This window comes from Hevea brasiliensis, chromosome 17 (genome assembly GCF_030052815.1).
Source record: "Hevea brasiliensis isolate MT/VB/25A 57/8 chromosome 17, ASM3005281v1, whole genome shotgun sequence".
Lineage (NCBI taxonomy): Eukaryota > Viridiplantae > Streptophyta > Magnoliopsida > Malpighiales > Euphorbiaceae > Hevea > Hevea brasiliensis.
In genome coordinates, this window is record NC_079509.1 from 16,532,771 (window position 1) to 16,554,600 (window position 21,830).

The 21,830-nt window shown below is 34.0% G+C and overlaps 1 protein-coding gene across 1 annotated transcript in view; it reads left to right on the plus strand.

Moving 5' to 3' along the window:
- The first annotated feature begins 11,367 nt into the window (after positions 1 to 11,367).
- Positions 11,368 to 21,830, plus strand: part of LOC110646643 (ABC transporter C family member 2) — a 33,016-nt gene continuing 22,553 nt past the window's right edge. The window contains exons 1-9 of the mRNA XM_021800151.2: positions 11,368 to 11,702; positions 12,210 to 12,606; positions 13,034 to 13,212; positions 13,370 to 13,409; positions 19,317 to 19,473; positions 19,669 to 19,783; positions 19,871 to 19,951; positions 20,972 to 20,996; positions 21,630 to 21,686. Of these exons, the coding sequence (XP_021655843.2) occupies positions 12,274 to 12,606; positions 13,034 to 13,212; positions 13,370 to 13,409; positions 19,317 to 19,473; positions 19,669 to 19,783; positions 19,871 to 19,951; positions 20,972 to 20,996; positions 21,630 to 21,686 (987 nt within the window). The 5' untranslated portion in view covers positions 11,368 to 11,702; positions 12,210 to 12,273. The remainder of the gene's footprint in view (positions 11,703 to 12,209; positions 12,607 to 13,033; positions 13,213 to 13,369; positions 13,410 to 19,316; positions 19,474 to 19,668; positions 19,784 to 19,870; positions 19,952 to 20,971; positions 20,997 to 21,629; positions 21,687 to 21,830) is intronic.

Below are 21,830 nucleotides of genomic sequence, written 5' to 3' on the forward strand. Positions count from 1 at the left end.
TTTATTGTCTTATAATTTTAAAAATACTTTTAATTAATAAATTAAAATCTATCAATCAATGAGTTTTAATGAAATAATATTAAATTCATCTTCATACAATAAAATTTTAAATTTTAATTTAAGTAAAATTAAATGAAACAAAAAAAATAATAACAAAACTCATCCAAAATGAAACAAAAAAATAGTAACAAAACTCATCCAAGGATATTTAGAATTTTCATGAGACTTAGGGAGCCCAAGGACAGGTACCCATCAAAGTCGACTTACAGGAGGGCCCTGCATTAGATATTACAATACTCAATTATTTGGATTGAGTCAAAGTCCAAAAAAAACAAGTCACATTATTTTAATTGTTATTTTAATAAATGATTATGATTGTCTAGTCAGAGTTCGTTCACCTTAATGGGCTACAAGCCTAAAACTTCAACCCGAAGTGATTTTGGAAGAGAGATCCCACTTGCTACTGTTTGTGCCTGCCAATTGAAATGCCTCAGCATCAACCAATCATTGTTCTCCATCCAATTCCATTGCCTGAAATAGCTCAAATATTGCCTTGCCCATAATTTTTAAAATTATTATTATTATTATTATTATTATTTTTTTTTTTTTTTAGAGGTGATGCATGTTTTCTCTCTACCTTAATCATGGGAAAGGAGCAGAATTTAGCACATGGGTGAAGCTATGCTCGCCAATCCATCTTGGATTAATTAGCCTGAGCATTTATAGTTTATAGAAAATTGAGAATAAAAAGTCGAACCTATATTAGATAACAGATGTTGACATACTTTTAGTCATTTGATCAAATTACATTTGATCAAATTAGATTAGATAGAAGAAAGTAAATTCATATAAATTAATTCTATGCTACAATAATTGAACCTAAATAGACTACATTTTTTCATTCATTAAATAAATAATAAAAAAAAATTAAGGGATATTTATTAATAACCTGATTTTCCTTTTAATAATTTTTAATGTTATAAAAAATCATCTCATTGAGAGGCTAATATTTAGTCTATTTAATGATAATACGAAAATTGTTAAGATAATTGATGCATAATTAATGCTTTATTTTAAATATAAAAGTGAAATTATTTATGATTTTAAAATTGTTTTAGACATGATTTCCATATATCTAAAGATACATTCTATACGAGTCTTAGTAATTCTAAATATAAAATCTTTTCTATTTTGATATATATAAATTGAGTTTTTATAAGAATGACTTAAATTCAACTGAATATAAGAATTTGAATCTCACTTATTATAATATTTTCTGTGAAATTTTTAAAATGATATGTTACATGGATAATTAACTATTAATAAAGTTTTATTTTTCTATCACATAAATTGAGATAAGTGTGTATATCACACAACTTAGTATGTTTAAGAATATAATTAGAGGCTTAGGAGGTGTTTGGTTTAGGTCATAAAAATCAACTTATAAGTATTAGGTGCTTGTAAGTTAATTTGATCTTATAAATATTTAAAATTCTAAATAATTACGTGTTTAATTAAAGTGTTCATAAGTAAAAAAATAATTTATTTAGTAAAAAATAATTTATAAATATATTTATTATTAAAATAACTAAAAATGACATTAAATGAGATTTATGATGAAATTTAAAAAATTAAATAAGAATGATATAATAAAATATTTGATTTAATTAGCTTATAAGCACATAACTTTTAAATATCAAAGTAAAAAGTTGGTTCTCTCAATTTATTTTAGCTTATAAATTCAACTTATAAATCTAAAATTTGTTATAAATAAATAAATTAACTTATTTTTAGAGCTTATAAATTATTTGATCAATTTATAAAAATTTAGATAAATACCCTCTTAGAGAGTATAATATATGCTTTTAGTCTTATTTAATTCAATTGGCTAAAAGTATATTACTCACTTAATAAATCCTGATCTGGGTCTTCACTCCTCAATCCCCAGATATATATATATATATATATATATATATATATATATATATATATATATATATATATATATATATATATATATAAGAGTAAAGAAGAAATTGAGGGAATCAAATAGACAAAATAGGTTCTCATGAGTAGTCAGAACAAAATAGATGGGTGGGGAAAGTGATTTGGATTTTGTTTGTTGTTAATGAGTCTAAAGTTACAATGAAAGCTTTGACAAAAAAAAGTGGAAAATGTTGCAATGAAAGGAAAACCACATAAATTTATTAACAAGTGGGAGTGAAGATAATGCAAAACAAAAAAGGTATGAGTAATTGACAAGCTTTTTGGTAGCATTGATGAGCAAAAAAGTTAGAATCTTGGGATCTAAATGAAGAGACAAATGACAAAAATTTCATCAACATTCATGTGATTCCTCAATCACCTCTTCTTTCTTTACCATTATTGCCTCCTAAAAGAGCCTATTATTTGCCAATGTTGACATTAATCAATAAAATCTTGATATCATTTCTTTTAATTATGGAGATTCTTGAAATTCCACATTTATCTTTTATGGATCCACTAAAATCAATAAAAAAAAAAAAAACAATGAAAAGAAACATCTTTTGCCTCAGCAAAAATGTGCTAGTTTAATAAAATGGACTAATTTTAATATTTTATTCTCTAAAGTTTTTATTTAATATTTCCATAACTATAGAATAATATTTAAAATTAAATAAATTTTATCATATTAAAATTTTACCACTATCTAACATTAGTCATAATGATTATAAATAATTATTAGATTAATTTATATTTAATTTTAATGATAATTACAATATTATTAAACTAAAATTCACTTGTGTACTTGTTTATAATTATACAATGGGAAATACGTGGCATGCATATATTTATGATTAACCTTGTGTTATGTAAACTTGCTCTTGATGATTGGATTATGAATTTAAAAGTGGTGTAATTGTGATTTAAGAATGAAATGAATATTAAATTAATGAAAATTTTCTCAACAACTAAAAAGCGACTAATTGCTGCTAGTCAATTCCTACTACTCTTAACCATCAATCAAATCTTCTGTGTGCAGTAATTATTTAGCATATGTGACTTGTTGCCCAAGCGTAAAGAATTTATACCTAAGATAGAAAACAGAAAGAATTTAGAGTAAAGAATTAAAAAATGTTTTACCTAATATAATAAATACCTATATATATGATAAGAAATCTAATTATGACTTAACATGTGAATATCTATGTTAAATGAGATTGTCTTATTCAATTAAATCTGTCTGAAATTAAGAAATGTTGCCTAATGGGATAATTATGCTCTAGTAGGTATGGAATGGCAGTGATTGGAAGTCTAGTAAACGTGAGCTTTGGGAGGCTAACAAGGTAATAAGGTACTGGTGCATTAATGGTGTAATTGGCTTGAGGCTTGAGCCAAACAAATGCTTTGGCTTGGTTTAGGACTATGCTCTTGATTGCCGCGTTATCTTAACATATATCTTTGTAAGTTAAGCTGTTTATAGGGCCCCATGAGAGTTAGAGCTCCTTCCAAGTAGTAGTGGTTGGCTTATTTTGTCAATTACTGGTGGGGCAACTGGTTGAGTTAAGGGTTCATTCGACCAGTCTATTAAGGCCCTTTGTCACATGTTTTGACTCTTATGTGCAATATTAGGTGATTAAATACTTAAACTGACTAGTAGGTGTTGGGTATAAAAAATAGAATTAAGGGTATTTTGATTATTTATAATATAATTAATAATAATTTAATTAAAATTTTAACAATAAGCATTAATTTATAAATTTATTAAAATTTTAAAAATTAAATCACTTGATTTTAAAATTATTGAGACTAAATTATAAATTTAAATAAATTTTATACTAAATTATAATTTATCATTGAATTTATTTACCCAATACCAAACAAGGTCAAGGAAGCTACATATAGTTCAAAGTCACTGATTTTTACTAATTAAATCAGTCAATCAATCCTTGTAATGCTATTAAATATAAACTTTTACCAAGTCCAACTAATTTTAGCCAATCACTTGGATTAGTAGCTATACAACTAATTCAACAAAAATAAATAAATAAATAAATAAATTCAGGTTCCATAAATAAAATTTATCCAATTTTATAACCATCAAAAGTTTAATTTAATTTAAAGAAATATGTAGGAGTTGCATATGCATGATTAATAAAGTAATTGTTTAGCAATATTAGCTGTTTTAGTAGTTTTTAATTATTTCAATAACTGTAAGCTATTTTACTAATTATTATTTTTAGATATTAATTATTTATATAGTAATTTAAAATAAAAATATTCAATAAAAATAATTATTATGTTAATAGTTAAATATAAAAATAATATTATCATCTTGTTGCTCTTAATCAAAATATCATTTAAACTCTAAAAACTAATGATTAAATGTAAAAATAATATAGATACTATATCACTTAACAACATAAATAAGAGATACGTATTTTAACTAAAATAAAATACTAAATATCATCTTAAAAGTTATTATCAAGCAGAATTAAAATATTTTTTAATTTTACAATATTTAAATTAAAGAAATAAATTATTTTTATTATTAATTAATCTTTTTATTATAATAAAATTAATAATTTAATTTTTATATTTTAATTTTTCCAATTCATGTTTTTAAAATATAATAATTTTTGCTACAATATGCAAATTGTATAATAATTAAAAAATATATTTACATTAATCATTGATAACTATTATTTTTTAATTTTTAATATTTATTATTGTAACAAATAATATTTGATGGGACCGCGAGCATAAAAACGAGCAGCGAGTTCAACTTGACAGCAGGGTAAAAAAGACAAATCACATAAAATGGCAGTACTTGTCGTTCAAGTCAACCGTACTCAAAATTGAGCTTACATATGTGCTTATGTCATCTTTTTTTTTTTATTTAAAATATATATCACAAAAATTTTATAATTACGTTTTAGTACCCTTATTAGCAATAGAAATTTTAATTTTTTTTTATTAATTACATTTTAATTTTATTCAACAATTTTTCATACATTTTTAATGTTTCCTCCAAAGCTATTCTACTGAACAATATGTTACTCTAGAAACCCCTCCTCCTTTGATTTCTAAATGGAGACAAGAAGGGTATTCTCATTTACATTTTGGATCAGTAAGATTTATCCTCAGTCTACATAGAAGACGTGGACTCCCAGTAACTGCTAGAGTGTCACTTCTTGACACTAAATTTCTCCAGAATGAATATGTAGTCATTGAAACATGTCTTATCACTCTCCATGCTGGAAGTGTGGGATTGACAATTTTTTCCCAATTATAACCTATCTCTGCGAGATCTTCATCTCTGCACTGCTCTAAAAATTCAAGTCCAGCTTACAGGAACAGAATAAGTGACGTCATCAATGATGGCCACTTTGCATCATCAAATTATTTACAGACTACAGGATCATGCAGTAGATCTGTCACAGCCTTCTGTTTCGAATGATGCCTTACTGGTACTAGCAGACATTGAGACAACACCAATAATAGTTCAGATACCTAGGCAACTGCCTATAAGTAAGCTTGAGCAGCTCATTCCAAAAACCTGGTTAATCAACTATGAAAAGCTCCATGCAACCTCTCAGCCAATTCAAATCACTGAGTCTCCTTTTAGAAGAAATGCTGACGGGATGGTACAAACTGCCTACCAGCCCCAGATACTCCACAGGTTCCTTACCTGTATTTCAGACCATGATGGTCCAGCCATTAAAGAAGGAGTAAAAGCATTATCCTATCAAGGCAGTAACACCCGACAATCACTATATCTATCCCATGAGAATAGATGGTCACTGTCCCTGGGATCTCCCAGGATCTGAAATGTGTGACCCAAATTGTGACTGTTGTGATAATTACTGGGAAAATGAATATGATCATCCTCTCTCAGATAAAAATTAGAACAAGCTGACCAAGCATTCTAAAGCTTCTTGTAAATCTCCTTAAATTCTCAGAGAAGATTATCCTGACAATAGTCCATGGATAGACATCCATGAAGAAACCAAGCAAAAGAAGCCTCTCCCAATTTATGAACTTGCCCTGGAGATCATCAGAAAAGAAGGATGGCCTTGTCCTCCTCCTCCTGCTTTGCCTCTGGTGCAACCATGCATGATGTTTTCCCCTGTCTCGTATAAAGCGAATTTTCCCCCGCTAGCTCAACAGACAGATTAGCAAACCAAAATCTCTATAAGACCCTTCATCCACTCGACCAAAGTTGATGCTGAAGGTCTGGCAACCCCGATCACCCAAAATGAAGAAGTTTTAAATTGGCAAACAAAGAACTCAACAGTTCATAACAAAACACTGCAACGGATTGATTCTAAAATTGATCAAGTTCTTACGAGAACTCAGCACATTGATCAAACTGTGGATTCCTTTACTACATTTGCCCAGAATATGTACAGAGAATTATAAGAAAAAATTATGCAGCTTGACAAGGATCTCAAGTCCTTGATACAACAAATGAGATTTGGTATGGAGTTTACTCAAAAGGAAGCTGAGATCAGAAAACTAAAGAAGCAATTGGCTCAGGTTGAAGCAGACCTTCACAGGCCAACCGAAGCACCTACTTCTTACAGCCCTTTCTTTGCCCCAAGATCACAAAATCCTTTCCTTGCAACACCTAAACCTACCTACTCTCCTTTTGGTCCTTTCAACTACCCTTATGATCCTACTCTTGTAACTTATAACCCATCTCCCTTGTTCCATAGACCAATACCTCCTCCAGCACTTTCCAGATATGAGCCTAGTAGTTTATCCTCTTCTGATGAATCCCAAGCCACCAAAAGAAAAATTGACAAGGGCAAAGAAAAGATGCATCCTGAACCACCGCCTCAGCACATGATATATGTTCCTTCTGACTTAGAAAATGATTCTTCCCATAGTAAAGATGATTTTTCTAGTGATGATAGTGAATCTGGAAAAATGGATGTTACAACTCTACTCATGGCTGATCCTCTTTAGCAACCAACCTCATCTCAAACTGGTCCTTCTCCGACCACAGATTCTACTAGCGGCACTACAGGGCCTCCCTAGGCCCAAGATCCACATTTAGAAATACCTGAAGATGATCCAATATTGGATTTCGGACTTTCGAATACCCAACATCAGTCTAAGCCCAGTTCAGGCCCATGGTTCACTTTGGATGACATACCTCCATCCAAATGGAGAGACCGCCTTACATAATTCAAAGCTTGGCTAGATGTCCATATGCTTTGAGAAGGCGCTGATTCCCATGTTGTTCTTAGGGAATTTATTTATCGAGCCATTGGTACTCTTCAAGATTGGTTCGCCTCCCTTGGAGAATATCACAAAGCTCAATTCTGCCACTTAACTATCCTACAAGCAATCAATGCTATCTTTGCTGAATTCCTTGGAGATGCCTCTTTATATAACAAGCAACTATGCCAAGAATTCTTTGACGTGTGTTGTTGTTCCTTAAAAAGAGCAGATATAAAGAAACATTACCAACGTATGGTCCAGCGATATTACTTGCTGAATGGTTACAATGATATAAACCTGCGGCATACCTATATTGCTTCCCTTCCTGAAGCATTGTAGCCAGAGCTACACCGAAGCATTGCTGCTACCCGCAGGGCCATGAATGCCATAACCATCAGAGAAATACACCAGATGACACTGGCTTGTTTGGAGAAAATGTGCGAGCAACAGAAATTGTTTAAAGACATTGTTGACAATAGTAAGACACTGAAAAATGTCTGCCAAAAGTCTCACCTTACCATCAAGTGCAAAGAAAAGAACTGTGAATGCAAGCCTAAGAAGAAGGTTCATTATAAAAGGTATTCTGGTTCTTCAGGATGCAAGCCTCCTTTCAAACATCGAAAGGGGAAGAAGTCAATTTGATATTTCAGGAAAAGAAGAATGGGCACAAAGAAATCTGATCTATGTTACATTTGTAGAAACTAGGGGCATTATACAAAAAATTATCCCAAGAATCCAAACAAAGCTGTCAAGCTTCTACAGCACATCCAACAAGTTTCTCATATCTCTTTGGAACATGATGACATAGAGTCCTTGTTTTCAAAACAAGATGAACCTGATACAGAAACTATCTTCGCTCTTGGAGAAGATGACACTAATTTTGACCAGGCTTAGTCCCCATCCTCAGAAAGCTCAGAATCTGACTTTAAAGCCATTACCCATTTTACCTGGCCCAAAACATCTAAACCTCTCGTCCTACTTATAGACCAAACACTATCCCTGTCCCTCTGGTCCCATTATATGTACTGCCCAATAAATATGAACGGCCCATAAATGTTATTGGGTTTCTTGACACTGGAGCCCATAAGAGTATGATAAATCCAGCCACACTCCCTCCAGAATATTAGGTCCTGCACACAGAGTATTTCAAAGCAGCAGATGAAAACATTTTTAAAACTAGCCTGATTACCAAACAGCCCATTGGTATTCAGTTCTTTCCCACCTGCATCCTTTGGACCAAGATCATTGGATCAGACCTCCCTGATAAAGACTTACTGATTGGGTTTGATTTATATCAGCAAGCAAATTATTTAAAGATTCTGCCAAAGGGTTTAAAATACAAAAGACACTTCCAACCTTTCACTTTTGTTCCTAAACTATCTTCCTTAGCAGATGCCTCAATGGAATTCTAATAACACAAAGAACTTCTCCTGAAGTTCTGTGCAGATTCTCATGTACAGTTTCATCATCATCACCCCTTATGGAAAAATTCAAAATTCATTGTCTATCTATCATTCAAGTTAAATGAAGATGTAAATCCTACCAAGGCATCATATCCGGGAATGAATCTAGCAGATCTGGCTTTGGGCTAAGAGGAATGTAAACAGTTAGTGCAATAAGGCCTTGTAGAACCCACATCCTCTCCATGGGCTTGTCAAGCCTTTTATGTGGAAAAACGTTCTAAGAAATTGAGGGGCAGAAAGAGGCTCGTAATTGACTATAAGCCTCTTAATAATTTCCTACAAGATGACAAATTTCCACTGCCCAAACCTGAAACTTTGTTTACCCAACTTCATGAAGCTCACATCTTTTCAAAGTTTGATCTCAAGGCTGGTTTTTGGCAACTGGGTATTAAACCTACGGATAGGCCCAAGACTGCATTCTGCATTCCCACAGCCCAATACCAATGGACTGTTATCCTCTTTGGCCTAAAGACAGCACCTTCTGTTTTTCAAAAAGCCATGACAAAGATATTTGAGCCCATACTCCACAGTGCCTTCATCTACATCGATGACATCCTACTATTTTCAAAATATGTCATGGCTCATAAAGCACTCTGACCATATTTCAATCTATAGTGGAATCTTATGGCATAATGCTGTCCGAAAAGAAAAGTTCTTTGGCATAGTCTGATATTGATTTCCTTGGGATGCGATTTAAAGATGGAAGGTACCAGCCAGGGCCACACATTGCAGAAGAATTACTAAAGTTCCTTGACAAAGACTTGTCGACAAAACAAATACAGCAATTCCTAGGCATTGTCAATTACATCAGAAAGTTTATTCCTCATGTCGCCTCTCACACCTACAAACTTTCAAATATGCTCTGGAAGACTGCACCTCCTTGGAGAAAAGTACAAACAGAAGTAGTCAAAGCCCTTAAAGTAGTGGCTTCAAACCCGCCACCTTTAAAGATTCTCAGTATAGGACATCGCATGCTCCAAACCGATGCCAGTTATACTCACTGGGGTGCTGTCCTTATTGAAGAAATCCAAGAAGAAAAATACATCTGTGGACATACTAGTGGTGAATTTCCAGAATCACAAAAGCATTATCACTCGGTGTACAAAGAAATCTTGGCTGTCAAAAATGGTATCAAAAAATTCGAGTTTCATCTCATTGGATACCATTTCACTGTCATCATGGACAGCTCATCTTTCCCAAAGATTCTGGACTTCAAGAACAAGTCACTTCTAGAACTACAACTGTTAAGACTAAAGGACTGGTTCGCCAAATATAAATTCACAGTCCAGCACATAAAAGGAATGCATAATTTAATCCCAGACCTCCTGTCTAGACAGAGAACTTCACCTCATCATATCACATTTTACATTCCCCTTAATCTTAATTGCCTCTTCATCCTCTCCAAATACCCCTGTTTTTCTCATCCCCACACTAGATAGTTTCCCTCTACGTTGCTCTCCCAATCAACCTATTCCAAAGATAGCCTAATTTGCAAAAGACCATTTGCTCCATTACTTGAGTGCTATAATACCCTGAGAGGATTACTCCCCTCTTCTTTTCTTTTCATCATTGACAATCCTTTTTTAAGTATAGAGCTTCCTCTCTTGGCACTTCATCAATATACGCTCAACAGCATGAACAGGACCCTCCTGTTTAGGTTCATTGAATGGTTTAAGCCCATCTCTGCATTGCAATATAGCCTCAAACGACTCATAGAGGTCCATGAAATTGAAGAAAGGCCCATCAATACTCAGCCCACTATCAGGACCATATTTATCATGCACAGGCCCTTTTCTACAAGGCCTGATGGACTCCTTGGTTTCAAAATTCTGAAAATGAGTGGAGAATGTATGATGACTCAATCCTAGAAAAAGGTGCTATGGGACCACTAAGAAGACAACTGGCTGAGCATCTCTGTGAGATAAATAATTATCAGCCCCTGGCTCTTCCTCATGTGAACTGCACGTCCCTTGGACTCATTCGAGCCCTTGAAGATGAACCTGTAGATTTGTCTAATCCAATCTGGTAAGATTCCCAGGACCCAATGGACATTGAAGCCCATGAAGCCATCGAAAATGCTGACCCATCTTCTCCCACAGAACATGGACAATGACCTATGGACTTTTTTGGAATTGATGACTCAGATGACTCTGACTACTAGACCCTCAATCTGTCAACAACTCCATAATTAAAAGTTAAAGCCTATCGGCCATGTTATGTAATAAGTGTATCTTCTACTTTGAGTGTGTACCTTTTAATTTTAAGTGTCGGTAGCAGGTTGCTACCCAGTTGCCTGTAAAAGTTAAAAGTCTCAAAGCCTATATAAGGAGACTCCCAGTTCAATTGTAATCAAGTTTTTCCAAGCTTTCTCTGAATAAAATCTCTCAGTTCTCATATATGGCCTTCTAATTCTTCCTCTTTTCTCCTGAAAACCCTAGAATGTATATTATACTTATGTAATCAGAGATACGTATGCTCTACACTTGCCTTGTTAGAGAATCATGTGTATCAGAAATATCTTTGTTGTGATATTAGATGGGACGATCCCGTTATCATACATATAACTTATAAAAGGATACAATCAGAGAGTACCTATAAAAGAAAAGAGACATAACATGAGTCAACTATATAAATATAGTAAGGCTCCCAGCCCATCTTGTTCTTTAAATTATTCATGTTTTAAAAATTAAAAAATTTATCTTTTTTCTTTCAAGAAAAAGTTCCACATTTTATAAAATTTTTTTATTAATCACTTACATCTCTCTTATCCCTTCTCCAATCCCGCCGGCAATAGGGAAAGACAATAATACCCTTTCTGAGCTGCCGATTACTGGAGAGATCCGAGACGCCCGCCTCTGTGAAGTCTCATTTCTGGGCCCTCAATTTAGATACAATCAGTCATTTCTGTTTGGCCTCTTTCTCCAGAGAAACCAGAACTCCTTGTTTCTTGTTTGGTAGTTTTTCTCTGATTTCTCCACGCTAAGACTTTGCTTTTTGATTCCCATTCACACCTCTCATAGCGAATACGAGGTAATGGAACGGAGACTCTCTTTCTCTAGGTGACCATTTTCAGTTCACCACTTCGCTTTCTCAGCTACAGACATCGTTTTTCTTTTTTCTCTTTGCCTTTTCTTTTTTCCCTTTTTACTTTTCTCGTCTTCTTGTTTATAATCACGATGGTTGTATGTAATTTTATTTATGTATTTTTTAAATTTCTGGGTTATGTTTAATGATATGTTTGTTAGTGATTTTAGCCTTAAATGTAATTAAGGTGAGACGAGAAGAAATTTGTTTTTGTTTTTTGGTTTTGGTTGATGAGAAAAGACTGCTATCTAATCTCAAAGAATGTATCTCTGTTTGTCTGTTTGATCATAATTGTTGGAACTTTTGAGCTCCTTCGTTTTTCCTGCTAAAACTTTCCCAGAAAGCAATTTCTGCTTAACCAATCGGAGTAAATTAATTGGAAGTATGACATCAATTATATTTACGAACTTGCTTGTTATTCAAATAAATAAAGGTAGCTTTCTGTTGTTGCAGAATTAATTTGCTGTTGATTATGCATTTACGCGGTGAAGAATAGTGGTCGGAAAGTGATAAAAAGATGGCCTTTGAGCCTTTGGTTTGGTATTGCCGGCCAGTGGCTAATGGACTCTGGACAAGGGCAGTGGAAAATGCCTTTGGCGCCTATACACCTTGTGCCACAGACACTCTGGTGGTGGTTATTTCTCACTTGGTTCTCATGGCTCTTTGCTTTTATCGAATATGGCTCACTAAGAAAGATTTCAAGATCCAGCAATTCTGTTTGAGATCGAAACGGTATAACTATTTCTTGGGGCTACTAGCTGGTTATTCTACCGCAGAGCCTTTGTTCAGATTGATCATGGGAATTTCAACTCTGAACATAGATGGGCAGAAGGAACTTGCTCCTTATGAGGTGGGTTTCTTTTGATTTCATTATTTACTTTCGTTCCATTTTGCATTTCTTTATTAGCAGAGTTAATCTGATTCGTCAGAACTCAGACACCACTAGTCAATGTTTAAATCTGACTTCTTACTTGTCAGCTCAATGCCTCAGTTTATGCATGAAAAAGAAGTAGATGCATGGGCAACAACTTTTCAGTCTTCATTTCTCTTTAGAGGAAAGCCCATGTTGTTTGAAATTTTCTTTCTTGAATAAAATTATGCACATTTTCTTGGCTTAATTTTGGGAATGCCAGTTTATATTTTTATCTTTTAAGCAGGCCAGTTTGCTATGCTTGTTTTATTTGTTCCTTGTCATTCAAACTCAACAATTATGCTATTTAGCCATGAGGTCTACACTCTTTCATGCCGTGGTAAGCTAATGATGATTTTATTAGCAGATTGTTTCCTTGATTATTGAGGCTCTTGCTTGGTGCTCTGTGCTTGTCATGATCAGTGTGGAAACCAAAGTCTACATTCGTGAATTTCGATGGTTTGTTAGATTTGGGGTTCTTTACACTTTGGTGGGAGATGCAGTAATGTTCAATCTTATTCTTGCAGTGAAAGAGTTCTACAATAGGTTTGCATTTCTTTAGTTACTATAACTTGCATATTTTGGGCTAAACATGCTATCACTCATCTTTTCCACTTTAAAGCATGATAAATGATTTCTTTCATTCAAGTTCTGAACACATTTTCTTAAAAGGCAAACTCATGTTTGTGTATTGTTTGTGCAGTTCCGTTCTGTATTTATACATCAGTGAGGTCTTTGTTCAGGTTTGTTGCTTCTTTCTTCCTTTTTCTTCCTTGAGGTGATTTTTGTTTTATTTCATTCTATTTCTACGGTGCTTTTATTTGTAAGAGTCAGTTAATCTTGGGAGTTAGGCTGGTAATTTGCTCTCATAAGTTGGCCTTTTATACTTGTGATGTGTGTTGTGCGTGTGTATTTATTCAAACTCCATTTTTTTTAATTTATTTTTTTTCCACAGCCCTAAGGCCTGTTAAATGGCCTCTGGCCCCACTGACAAAGCGTGCCATATTCCAAAAAGTTGATCTTCTCAATAGTATTTATTGTTGGTGGTTTTCAGTTACATGGTGTAGAAGACAGAGAATTTAGAGAATTTCTTTCATAATTTTTTATACAAAAATGATTTATAAGAATTCTAATTTATATACAAAGGCTAGGACTAAATAAGAAACTAATAAATACAATGATTCCTAATTATATTCTAATTTATAATTAATATACACTAATTAAGGGATTTACACTAATTAAAGGATTCTAACACTTCTCCTCAAGTTGGTTCATGTATGTTGCACATGCCCAACTTGCAAACTAGGGTATGAAACCCTTTACAACTTAATCCTTTAGTGAACACATCAGCTAACTGGTCTTTCGACCCTCCGTAAAAGATACTTAAGGAATCATTGACAACTTTTTCTTTTATGAAGTGTTTGTCAATCTCTATATGCTTGGTCCAATCATGCTAAACTGGATTGTGAACTATACTGATGACAGCTTTGTTATCACAGAACAAGGACAAACCACTAGCTTTCAGCAATTTTAATTCCCCCATCAATTTTCGTAACCACAATCGTTCACAAATACCTTGAGTCATTGCTCTAAACTCATCACAAATACCTTGAGTCATTGCTCTAAACTCATCACAAATACCTTGAGTCATTGCTTTAAACTCATCACAAATACCTTGAGTCATTGCTCTAAACTCAGCCTCTGCACTAGATCTAGCTGTCACATTTTGCTTCTTGCTTCTCCAAGTGACTAGATTACCACCAATAAAAGTACAGTAACCAGATGTTGATCTCCTATCATCAAGAGATCCAGCCCAATCTGTATCTATAAAGGCCTTAATCTGAAGATGACCATACTTTGAGAAAAGAAGTCATTTCCCAAGTGCAGATTTTAAGTATCGTAGGATGCGAAAAACAGCCTCCAAACGAGGTTCATGAGGATCATGCACATACTCACTCACTAGACTCACTGCATATGCTATATCTGGTCTGGTATACGAAAGATAAATCAGTCTGCTAACCAACCTCTGATATCTCCCTATATCCACTGATTCCCCACCTACAGCTTGTAATTTGTGATTTGCCTCAATAGGAGACTCTGCTGGTTTACAACCTAGCATTCCTGTTTTCTCCAACAGATCCAGTATGTACTTTGAGAGATAAAGATTTCTTTATCTGATCTGGCAACCTCTATTCCAAGAAAGTACTTTAGCCTTCCCAAATCTTTGATTTCAAACTCCCGTGCTAGTCGCTCCTTTAAATGAGCCATTTCTTCCCTATCATCACCAGTTGCCACAATATCATCCATATAGACAATAAGCAGAGTGATCTTACCCTTATAGTGTTTTATAAACAATGTGTGATCAACATTGCTTTGACAGTATCCAAAGGAAACCATAACCTTACTAAACCTGTCAAGCCATGCCCTAGGTGACTGTTTTAAGCCATACAGTGCTTTCTTCAATCTATAAACATTTTCTCTGGTCTTCTCATCCTCAAATCTTATAGGAATTTTCATATACACTTCTTCTTCCAAATCATCATGTAGAACAGTATTTTTTACATCAAACTGTTGTAAATCCCACTCAAGATTTATTGCACATGATAGTAAAATTTTAATGGTATTCATTTTAGCAACAGGAACAAAGATTTCCTGGTAATTTACCCCATATGTCTGTGTGAAGCTTTTTGCTACTAGCCTAGTCTTATACCTTTCAATTGAACCATCTACTCTATGTTTCACAGTAAACACCCGCTTGCATTCAACTGGTTTTTTTTCCAGTGGAAGAGTGACAAGTTCCCATGTCTCATTCTTTGCCAGAGCTTTCATCTCCTCCACCATGGCTGCCTTCCATTTTGGATCAAGACATGATTTCTTCCAATCCTGTGTAATAGAAATAGAGGAAACAGACAATAGAAAGGCTAAATAGGATGGAGACAAAGAATCATAGAAAATGAAGTTAGAGATGGGATGTTTAGTATAGATTCTGACACCTTTTCTGAGAGCAATAGGAATATCAAGATCATTATCAGAAGAAGTAAAAGTAGACTGAGAATTAAAATTACTCTTCAGGAATCGAAGGAGACTCGTCATATACCTCAGGATGTTCAGGAATTGAATCCAGAGATTCCGATTGATTAGCAGTCTCTTGCTCGATGGCTATATCTATCTTGTTTCGCTGAGTATAGATTCTCAAATTTGATCTATTTAGTCTCTCTCGAGATTTAGGTGACTTCCCCTGAGTATCATTATTATGTATAGGCTTTAAACCCAGATTTTCCCTTTGAAGTTGAAAGTTGGGAGAAGACAAAGAATATGGGAAAGATACCTCTTTTTCCTTCCTATGCTCCCTCTGAAGAGGTGGATGGAAATAAGATTCAGGTTCCCTAAAGGTAACATCCATGCTCACAATATATTTCCGTGTAGGAGGGTGGTAACACCTATACCCCTTCTGAGTACTGGAATAACCAACAAAGACACACTTGAGGGCTCGAGGTTCTAACTTTCCCCTATCAGGCTGATGAATAAAGCAAACACAAATAAAGACCTTTGGAGGAATAATATATTAATTTTTACCTTGGAAAACCTCTAAAGAACTCTTAAACTCTAAAGTCCGGAGTGACGTCCTGTTAATAAGATATGCAACAGAAAGAATAGCATCTCCCCAGTAAGGTTTGGGAATATTCATTGTAAACATAAGAGACCTAGCAACTTTAAGTGAGTTTCTATTTTTTCTCTCAGACACTCCATTTTGAGCACTAGTGTTAACACAACTAGTCTGATAGAAAATTCCAAGTGACTTCAAATATTCCTAAAAACTCCATTCATATACTCTGTGCCATTATCAGTTCTCAATATTTTAACATGAGTATCAAACTGGGTGCTAATCATTTTGTAAAACTGCTAAAAATATGAGAATACTTCATTTTTCCCTTTCATCAGATATACCCAAGTTAATCTACTGCAACAATCAATAAAGGTTACAAACCATCTATAACCAGATAAAGACAAAGTTTGAGTAGGCCCCCCTACACATCAGAATGGATAGTCATAAAAGGAATTGAAGCCTTATTATTTATTGCAGGATAAGATTGTCTAGTATGTTTGGCAAACTCACAACCATCACATGCTAACAATTCAGTTTTGCATTGCTTAAACAAAAGAGGATAAAGTTTCTCTAAAACAGTAAATGAAGGATGTCCAAGTCTCCTATATCACTGTATAATTTCTTTATCAGCACTCATAGACTGTCTCAACATGGCCTGATCAACAAAATCATTCAATAAATATAGCCCATCTTGCAGTCTACCATTGCCAATCGTTCTCCTTGTTATCAATTCCTGAAATACACAGTGAGTGGGAAAAAAATTCAATTTTGCAGTTGAGAGCTTTTGTGATAGAACTGACAGAAAGAAGATTAATATGAAAGCTAGGCACATGTAAGACAGAATTAAAACTTATAGTAGAAGTGCATTTAATAGAACTTGTTCCAGAAACATTAGATAAGGATCCATCTGCAGTGTGAACTTTTTCTTTGCCAGAACATGGAGATAGGATATGAATTTATTCGAGGAGCCTGTTATATGTTTGTTTGCTCCAGAATCTATAATTCAAAATAAATTATTATGATTGGCAAGAAAAGCATTACCGGAGTTGAGGAAGTTAGAAGAGGCAACTGTAGTGGATTGTGATTCAAGCTGTGACAGGAATTGCCTTAGAGTCTGTACTTCTTCATTGGAAAACATCCCAGTGATAGCAGTATCTTCAGAAACACTCACAGCCTCATATACATTTGCTTGTGGTCTAGTGGAGCCTATCCTTTTTCCTCCATGCCCTTTAGTTGGGTGGCTATGCAGCTTTCAACATTGTTCTTTGGTGTGCCGGGATTTCCCACAGTAGTCACAATGCAAGTGATCCTTATCTGATGGACTATGTGACTGTTCTTGTAAGAAGTTAGCAGTCAGCCTAGCCTTATCAACAATTGTAGAATTAATCATGACATTCCTTCTGCTTTTCTCCTGCTGAACATAAAAATATGTCTGCTTTAAGGTGGGCAAATGATTCTTATCAAGTACTTGGACTCGAATATGATCATACTCCACATTTAGCACAACAAGAAAATCATATATGTGTTCCTTCTCAATCAATTTCTGAAACTTAACTGCATCAACCGGACATGAAGCCTGAAAGTCCTGATAGAAATCCAACTCTTGCCATAGACCACTCAATTCCGCATAATGCTGAGCAACGGTCAACTCACCTTATTTCGTTCCATGAACCTTGTTCCTAAGCTCATAAACTTGTGCATCGTTCCCAATTTGAGAATAAGTCTGAGAAACAGCACTCCAAATGGTAGCTGCACTGTCTAACAATAAATACGTACGAGCTATATGAGGTTGCATAGAATTGATGAGCCATGACATAATAAGAGAGTTCTTCGACTCCCACTGATTGTTGGTAGAACTAGCACTTTCTGGCTTTTTCTTATCTCAAGTGGTATACCCTTGCAGTTCTCTAGCTTGAATGAACTGTAGACAGGATCTAAACCATTCCAAATAATTAGTGTCATCCAACTTTACAGGACCAATTTGTAAAGAGGGATTATCACCGACAAATCCAGTCTTTGTTTCAGAGGTTTTCTTCTTTCCATCGATCATTTTTCAATTAAAAGAATAGGTACTGAGGCAAAAAGCAAGAAACTGGACAACGGAAGGTAACAAAAAATAAATGTGCAAACCAGGTGTGGAAACACGTTGGTCAAAGGCGAGCCAGACAGGGAAGGTCATCGGCAAGAGGCACGGCCGGAGAAATCACCGGAAAAAGGGTGCACGAGTCGGCGCGTGAAGAATGACGCGAGGCTTCTGGAGGCGCGTGAGCTCACGCGCCTCACCGAACAGCGGCGGGACTCCGGGCGTAGGCCGATCGGCTGGTGTCCTTCCTCCTCAGGTGGGTGGTGACAGTCACCTCCCTTCTTAGAACAACATAGAAGCTTGATCCACAAAAAAAACTACTCAGAACTACACTGTTCACGAAAAAAAATTTTGGCACAGCTCTGATACCATGTAGAAGACAAAGAATTTAGAGAATTTTTTTTAATATTTTTTCATACAAAAATGATTTACAAGAATTCTAATTTATATACAAAAGCTAGGACTAAATAGGAAACTAATAAATATAATGATTCTTAATTATATTCTAATTTACAGCTAATTTACATTAATTAAGGGATTTACACTAATTAAGGGATTCTAATACATGGTTATCCAATTTCTGTTGGTTGGAAGTCATTGTAGCCCAGTTTTGCTAGGGAATAGGATCATGTTGGATGTTAAAAGTGGAACTTGTCCTCTAGAGCTGAAATTGTTTTCCTCTAATAAAATTGGGCTTATCTTTAGTGCTTAGGTTTATTGACACAGATTGATACTGCTGAATTAATGGCCTAACATGATTAGAATCGCCAAGGGCGTTGCACAGTTTATATTAATTCCGCTGGCCAAACATGACCAGATATTGCCTCTGAACAGGATCTGGAATAGAGTTTTTTTTTTTTTATATATATTTGTTGAAAAGATTTTAACACTCTGTTTTTCATCTTATTTATATTAAAAAAATTACAATTTAGTCCTGATATAATTGTTGTATTTATTTAGGTTTTATTTGGAATACTTCTGCTTGTGTACGTTCCTGACTTGGATTCTTACCCTGATTACACTCCCTTACGGTCTGAATATGTTGATGATGTTGACTATCAAGAACTTCCTGGAGGAGAGTACGTATGTCCTGAGCAGCATGTCAACATATTTTCCAGTATGTATACTCTAATATATTTGTCCTAAATATCTGGTAGCTGGAAACTTTCAAATTGCCTAGCATGCTGACTGATGTATAAATCATTATTTTTAAGATGAGAAAATAATAATTATGTTAACTTTATTATGACTGGTCAACCAATTAATCATTTTAGCTTCCTAATTGTTTTGCATTCCATTTTTCTTCCGCTAGAAACTATTTTTGCATGGATGAATCCTATAATGAAGCTAGGATACAAAAGGCCTCTCACTGAGAAGGATATTTGGAAACTAGACATGTGGGATCGGACTGAAACACTGAACGACAGGTTTGTGTGCTTGTTTTACCTTACATTTGTTTCTAATATAGTTTTGTGCAATCAAAGTTTGTGTGATACGTTTTGCTGACCCTATAGGTTCCAGAAATGTTGGGCTGAGGAATCACGAAGGCCTAATCCATGGCTTTTAAGAGCATTAAATGGTAGCCTCGGAGGAAGGTAAAACTTGTGACAATCTTTTAAAGTAATTTTTTTTCTTATGCCTGTACGGTTCAGTTATATGAGTAAATCTCATATACGTTTGTTGCTGTCATGGTTAACATTTTATTTATGGTTTTGAAAGAGAAGAGGTGGAGTTGGAGATAAATAACCAAAGTGCATAATGTATAATATTCAAAATTAATAAAGTTCTATTTAGGAGATATTACTTGGAGAACATATGATAGGGTCAAACGTAAAACTTAACTTGCTGACAATCTTGATTACTATTATGATGTTTATGTTTTCTTTAGCTGCTATTTATTTGTTAATTTATGTTTTCTTTAGCTGCTATTTATTTGTTAGTGCAATAGCAATAGTTAGTTTGCAATAGGACTCTCATTGCAATAGGACTCTCACTATGAACTCAAACTTAGTCCAGTCTGGGTACAGACTCAGCAAATGCTGATTGGTTCTTTTGTGATTATGTTGATGTTTTTGTGTTTATTTTGTTTCTGATGAGTAGTAATAGGAGTGGTTTAATGAGTATGTATGTGTTATTAAGGAATCATTCTACTATTATCAATATTCTTGTATCTTTGTGTGTTAATAAGCAATTGAGCGAGATTTCAACTTTTTTGCTGCTCATTCATTAGTGAGGAACTGTATTGTTCTGCAGTTGACTAGGCAACATTTATTTGGTCTGTCTTTTGCAAAATCATCTCTGGGTCCAGCCTGGTTTGACCTGTATTGACCTAGTGCTGTTGATTTACTCTTCCTTGACTAGTGGATGTGTTGATGAGTTGATTTTCAGTTCTGGGATTGATTTTTGCAATGGCATGATTTTACGGAATTAATCTGAGATATAAAAAGATGCTAACTTGAACAAATGCTGTGCACATTCCTGCAGAAATTCTATGCTTCTATCTGTTATATTAAGTTTGATAAATGTTTTTCAATTCTCCCATCTGTCTAGAAGTGTGCTTGTTTGCGATTACATGGACATGTATCCGACTGATGTTCCCTTTTTGCTTTTTGTAGGTTTTGGTGGGGAGGCTTTTGGAAGGTAATGTGCTTATCTTTCTAAAATCAAATTTAGATTTTATTTTGGTTATTGAACTGGAAGTATCATATTTATTAATATACACATGATGTTATGAGAATTGATTTAGGCCTATATTGATCAGAGTGGATTTTAATATGTCCAAGCTTAAAAAATTGGTGTTTTTTAGTATCTTCTATGAGAAGTGATTCCCGTTAAATCATTATGGCATTACTGAAATGTATTATATTTAGAAGAGTTTGAATTGTACAATGATTATAACAGAAAACACATAATCGACAAGAGTTAAATCTGCATAACATATTTTATATGAACATAATCTCTGTTATCTTCTTCTTTTCTTTTTCTTAGGTCCAAACTGAAGTTCAATTTATGCAATACTTTTTTTATAAAAATAATAATTTATCTGCATTAAACTTATTATACCTTGAAAATGGTGTTTTTACAATTCAATTCTTTGAGAAAAATCTCCTTATTTTTATTATCTTATATATGTTGATTTCACATGATTTATTTTTTTTTTCTTCTAGTGAACTTATGTGAAATGTGTTGGCTTTTAAGGATATATTGCTGTAGTATTACCATCAATAAGCTTTACATATCTGATATATCTGTTCCTATTTTTTTAACTCATAGATTGGCAATGATGTTTCCCAATTTGTGGGGCCACTTCTATTGAACCAACTCCTACAGGTTAGCTACTCTTTTGTCCTTGTTTTTCTGGATAAATGATTAACCTTCTTTCTTTTTTTTTGCCCCATAAGGTTGAACTTTAGATTTCCATGGTCTGGTTTTGAAGTTAATATTTACTTTATTTTTAATTATTTATTTTTTTGG